At 54.4% G+C, this 1,049-nt stretch overlaps 1 protein-coding gene across 1 annotated transcript; it reads right to left on the reverse strand.

Annotated features, from left to right (window-relative positions):
• Positions 1-141: 141 nt before the first annotated feature.
• LOC122192506 (claw keratin-like) lies at positions 142-521 on the reverse strand (the record flags this gene model as incomplete). Its single annotated transcript, XM_042893059.1, has 1 exon — positions 142-521. A coding segment is annotated over one exon (380 nt), but the record flags the coding sequence as incomplete, so codon positions are not given.
• Between the last annotated feature and the right edge of the window lie 528 nt (positions 522-1,049).

The following is a 1,049-nucleotide window of genomic DNA, read 5'->3' on the forward strand; positions in this document are numbered from 1 at the left end:
TCCCAGACTCAGCAAGGCTGAAGGGGAGCCCTTCCTCACAGCATCAGGTGGGGATGTGCTGAGGCTTCTCCAGAGATCTCCTTCGACCAGGGCCATAGGCGGTGTTGTACTTAGCAGGGCCCGCAGCTGCCACTGAGGTACCTGTGGCCTCGACGCCAGCCACCATATCCACAGCTGCCAAAGCCTCCATAGCCCCCAAAACCCCCAAGGCCAGAAGAGCCCCCATAGCCTCCCAGGCCTCCATAGCCCCCAAAGCCGGCACTACGTCCAAAGCTGCCACCCAAGCCCGATCCAACAGCGGGGACTCCTGCTGAGCCAACCACGGAGCTCTGTGGGAAGGAGCTGAGGATGGGCCCGGGGAAGGTGACCACAGTGGCTGGGGGTTGGATCACCACGGTGGAGTCGGGGCACTGGCGCACACAGGGCTCATTGCAGCTGTCAGCCAGTGGGGCTGGGGCGGCCACACCGCAGGCAGGGGCACACAGGCTGGAGCAGGACATCTTCCACACAGTCAAGGAGTCCTGCAAAGGGACCCACAGTAAGGAAAGACTTTAGGAAACCCGTATGGATGGAGGCAGGGTGAGATCCCTGAGAAGCCTCTGAGAGCTGCACTTACCCAGGAGCTGAAGGGAGTCAAGTGGAGGAAGCTGGATAGAGGACTGCAAAGTGCTCAGCTCTTTTATACCTGTTACAGACAGCCTAGGGCTTAGATTGGAGGGCGGTGGTGTCAGAAGCTTCCAATAATCATGAAATAAAACAAGTACTCATCATGACACACCAGACGAGATGCAATTATTTCAGTTCCAATTGGGTACAGTGAGGGATAATAATGCCTTGGGGAATATGAAGTAGATGGTATGGTCACATATTTATACATAACAAATTCAAAGACAAGGTGCTGCTTTTGCTGATGTATTATGAATCAATAACTCCCAATGCATTCCAAGTGTCTTGGCAGCAAAACATTTACACACTCTGAAATCATACCCACTGACTTGGCTGGCAAGTCAGAAATGCCCCATGCTTCACTGGGCAGGGAGCTGCCAACA

Source organism: Lagopus leucura, unplaced genomic scaffold (assembly GCF_019238085.1).
Source record: "Lagopus leucura isolate 7727_CA_CO unplaced genomic scaffold, USGS_WTPT01 25922-0_obj-0_obj, whole genome shotgun sequence".
Taxonomy (NCBI): domain Eukaryota; kingdom Metazoa; phylum Chordata; class Aves; order Galliformes; family Phasianidae; genus Lagopus; species Lagopus leucura.